At 48.7% G+C, this 3,662-nt stretch overlaps 1 protein-coding gene across 1 annotated transcript in view; it reads left to right on the top strand.

The window, feature by feature from the left end:
• The first annotated feature begins 1,614 nt into the window (after window positions 1-1,614).
• lars2 (leucyl-tRNA synthetase 2, mitochondrial) overlaps window positions 1,615-3,662 on the top strand; it is a 26,867-nt gene continuing 24,819 nt past the window's right edge. The window contains 5 exon segments of the mRNA XM_047026591.1: window positions 1,615-1,629; window positions 2,676-2,857; window positions 2,859-2,927; window positions 3,515-3,562; window positions 3,564-3,647. Coding sequence (XP_046882547.1) covers window positions 2,687-2,857; window positions 2,859-2,927; window positions 3,515-3,562; window positions 3,564-3,647 — 372 coding nt within the window. The 5' untranslated portion in view covers window positions 1,615-1,629; window positions 2,676-2,686.

Here is a 3,662-nt window from a genome sequence, read left to right as displayed (position 1 = left end):
TGTGGCTCTGAGCACTGTAAGTGATCTAACCATGTGTTCATCTGGCTCTGAGCACTGTAAGTGATCTAACCATGTGTTCATCTGGCTCTGAACACTGAGCACTGTAAGTGATCTAACCATGTGTTCATCTGGCTCTGAACACTGTAAGTGATCTAACCATGTGTTCATCTGGTTCCGAACACACAGATGGGGGAAACATCTTGCAACTCAAAACAATCGGCTGGAAATGTGTTGTTGCTACGGTAACAGGCAAGCGCTTTCCAGCGTGCGCTCCAGTCAGTACAGTGACCTATCAGTGATATCTTAAGCTTTTAATATCTATAATTCTATTATTCCAGGGTAATGCGCTGGATAAATAAAACGGGTGGATTAACTATGTAGCCCAGTCCGAACCAGCTCTTTTCTGTCCTTGATTCAGACAACCCATCGGTTTAGGGAACACACACACACACAGACGTACCCAGTTTGGGCTATGTGTGTGAGAAAACCCTGGGTGAATTTATACAAACCTAGAGGTTGTTTTCAATTTATGCGTACGCAATGCATCCTCTAAGAGATCCAAAACATTTCAGCAAGGAGTCTGGGCTTTATTCCCTTCTGTTTGGATCGAGATAGGCCTGTCCTTCTGAGGAAGGAAGCTTTCAGTACCTCAACCTTCGACTACGCTCCCCTGTTGAGAACAATGAGCATCAGCAGCTTCACCCGTGTTCTGTGTCAGCTGAGCCTGTTCATGTACCCAGTCTGACCCTGGTTGTTCCCCTGGTCCCCCCTCAGATCGTGCTGGTTGTTCCCCTGGTCCCCCCTCAGATCGTGCTGGTTGTTCCCCTGGTCCCCCCTCAGATCGTGCTGGTTGTTCCCCTGGTCCCCCCTCAGATCGTGCTGGTTGTTCCCCTGGTCCCCTTCAGATCGTGCTGGTTGTTCCCCTGGTCCCCTTCAGATCGTGCTGGTATTCCCCCCAAGCCTTTTCAGCATTTACTGGCGTTCGATTCCTGTTCAGACTCTCGCCTGTGTGCGTGTGTGTGTGCTTGTTTGTTCCGTTTTTGGCTTCTGAGTTTGGTTTACGAGGTCAAGTCCCTGGAAGCTGCCATTCCTGCATCTGATCTATCAGGGACCACGCTGCAGGAGACTTTTGGACTAATCTTCCTATTTTGTTGATGGTGTGTTATGATTATATGAGATCAGATGCCAGTAGATTATGTGACAATAAATATGTGGACCCAAACAAAAAAAACATTTCTTCAAATGTAAACAAGATAGATCCAAGAGACATATGGAATGCATATAAAAAAACATTTAATTACGATATTTTTTATTCAACAATAAAATTGACTGTTGTTTGCCATGACCACCACGTGAGAAGAGTAACAAAAAACCAATAGCCCCATTTTTATTAAAACACTCATTTTCAAGCACTATAGCCTTATTATAGTGCTATAACTTAATTCCCACAAATATATAATATATCTATTTGTTAAAATAAGTTACACATTTTTCAAAAAATACGTTATGTCTGAGTGTTCATTTGACGTTCTTGTGATGTGTAGTTACTCTTTACTGCTCACACTGCTCCAACAGAAAGCTGGTAATAAAGTTTTTTCAAAACAACATGGCGGCGCACATTGAGCACCCGTAAGCTATAACCAACGATATTAAAAAGTATAATAGATTTGCTATTTTGTTTAGCTAATGGATAACTGTTTATAAGGACTTCGAAGTCTACACAGTGAGTATCCGACTCTTCGGTTTCATCATGTTTTGGAACGGTTTATTATGTTCTTGCTACATTTGTTTTATAAACAGCTACTCAAGCTGTCAACGACATTGCTTCGCTCGCCATCCGCAAGTCATTCATTCCATAACACACGGATATATTCTTAACCTAAATGTGAATTAAAATCCAGAAATCTATCAAAAAACGGCAAAGCTTTGTATCTGTCAACTGAAAGGCTCGTGCCAGCAACCTACCATCAGAACCGTAAACGTCAAAGCGTTTTTCTTGTCATTCAAGGACAATCGGGATGTTTGAGACAGGTTTCAGACAGCACATAGAGAAATATTACTCGGATACAGCCACACGACTGTCACATCGAGTCCTTTTGGCTCAGAAATTGTAAATAGGTTATGTAACCATAGAAACCTACTACATTTTCTCTCTCTCTCCTTTCCTCCTTCTCTCTATCTATCTCTCTCTCTCTCTCTCCCACACACACTCGCATCCACTTACTCACAGCCTTGAGTGTTTGTCTCGATGCTCCCGCTTGCTGTTCCGCTCCTTCAGAAGGCAACGTGCAGATGATGTCTGTGGAAGGTGTGCGTGTGGGTAGAGCCGATGGCTCACCGGTGCCAGATGATGCTGCTTTTCCAGGAAACCTCTCCCATTCTCCCCCCCCCCCCCCCCCCCCCCGATTTCTGACTGCTTACAATAAAAAGTAAGGAATTATTTTTCTGTGGCCCCCCTCATTTTAAGCAGATGATGAGGGCTTGGCTGCTACAGCACTCCCTCTTACTCATCCCCCTCATCCTCCTCCTCCCCCCGTCCTCCTCCACAGTCTCCTGCTCCCCCTCCTCCTCCTCCCCCCCCCGTCCTCCTCCTCCTCCCCCGTCCTCCCCTGTCTCCTCCCCCCCCTCCTCCCCCCCTCCTCCTCCTCCATGCTAAGTGTCCTTGTCTTCCTCAGGTGAGGGAGCCATGCAGATGTCAGCATCCCGGCTGCTCCTCTGCCCTGTCGGCCCCCACAGGCGCGCCCTCCACACCCCCCTACTCCGCTTCCTGTCCCCCGCACCCCACTTCCTGTCCCTCCGAGCGCGGTCTCTGTTTAGCGAGACGGGGGTGTGGGAGAGGGACTACCGGGCGGAGACCGCGGCGCGGCGTGGAGCGATGGTGGCGCCCGCGCATCCAGGAGCAGTGGAGGAGGGATACGCTGCAGGAGGTGAGGCGGCCCCCAAATCAAATACAAGTCAAACAAAATAAAAAATCGATGATGACCCTTTCTGAGTGAGTCATCTCCTGGGGGAAATTGGTTTAGAGCGTCTGTGATGACTTGGTCAGGATGCGAGGTCATTCTATATCCCCACTTTGGTGATGATCTTCTTGTGTTGTGGCAACCGTCAGAGGACACCGGCTCACTCCCACTTCAGTCTGCTGACACGTCCTCTTATCCTGGCTGCTCTGCAGACAGACAGACAGACAGGTAGACCAGACAGATGTGACAGGCAGACAGACAGATGTGACAGGCAGACAGACAGACAGACAGACAAACAGGCAGACAGCTGTTGCAGTCAGACAGGCAGCTGTCACAGACAGACAGGCAGACAGACAGGTGTCACAGACAGACAAGCAGACAGGCAGACAGACAGATAGACAAGCAGACAGACAGACAGGGATGTTAGTTCTGTAGTGTGGTGAGGCATGAGTCATGATTCTGATCAGATGCATCCGTGTTGGTGTGGGTCTCATGGCTGCAGGGAGAGTTCACCTGAGAAGTGTACCTGAGATCTCTCCCCCCCCCCCCCCCAGAGTTCCCCCAAGCAGAAGTTCTATGTGCTGTCCATGTTCCCCTACCCGGTCTGGACGCCTCCACCTGGGTCACGTGCGCGTCTACACCATCAGCGACACGCTCGCTCACTTCCACAAGATGAGAGGACACCAGGTAGCCCGGCTTCTC

Source organism: Hypomesus transpacificus, chromosome 2 (assembly GCF_021917145.1).
Source record: "Hypomesus transpacificus isolate Combined female chromosome 2, fHypTra1, whole genome shotgun sequence".
NCBI lineage: Eukaryota > Metazoa > Chordata > Actinopteri > Osmeriformes > Osmeridae > Hypomesus > Hypomesus transpacificus.
Note: the sequence above shows the minus strand (reverse complement) of the source record. Positions and strands in the feature narration are given on the sequence as shown.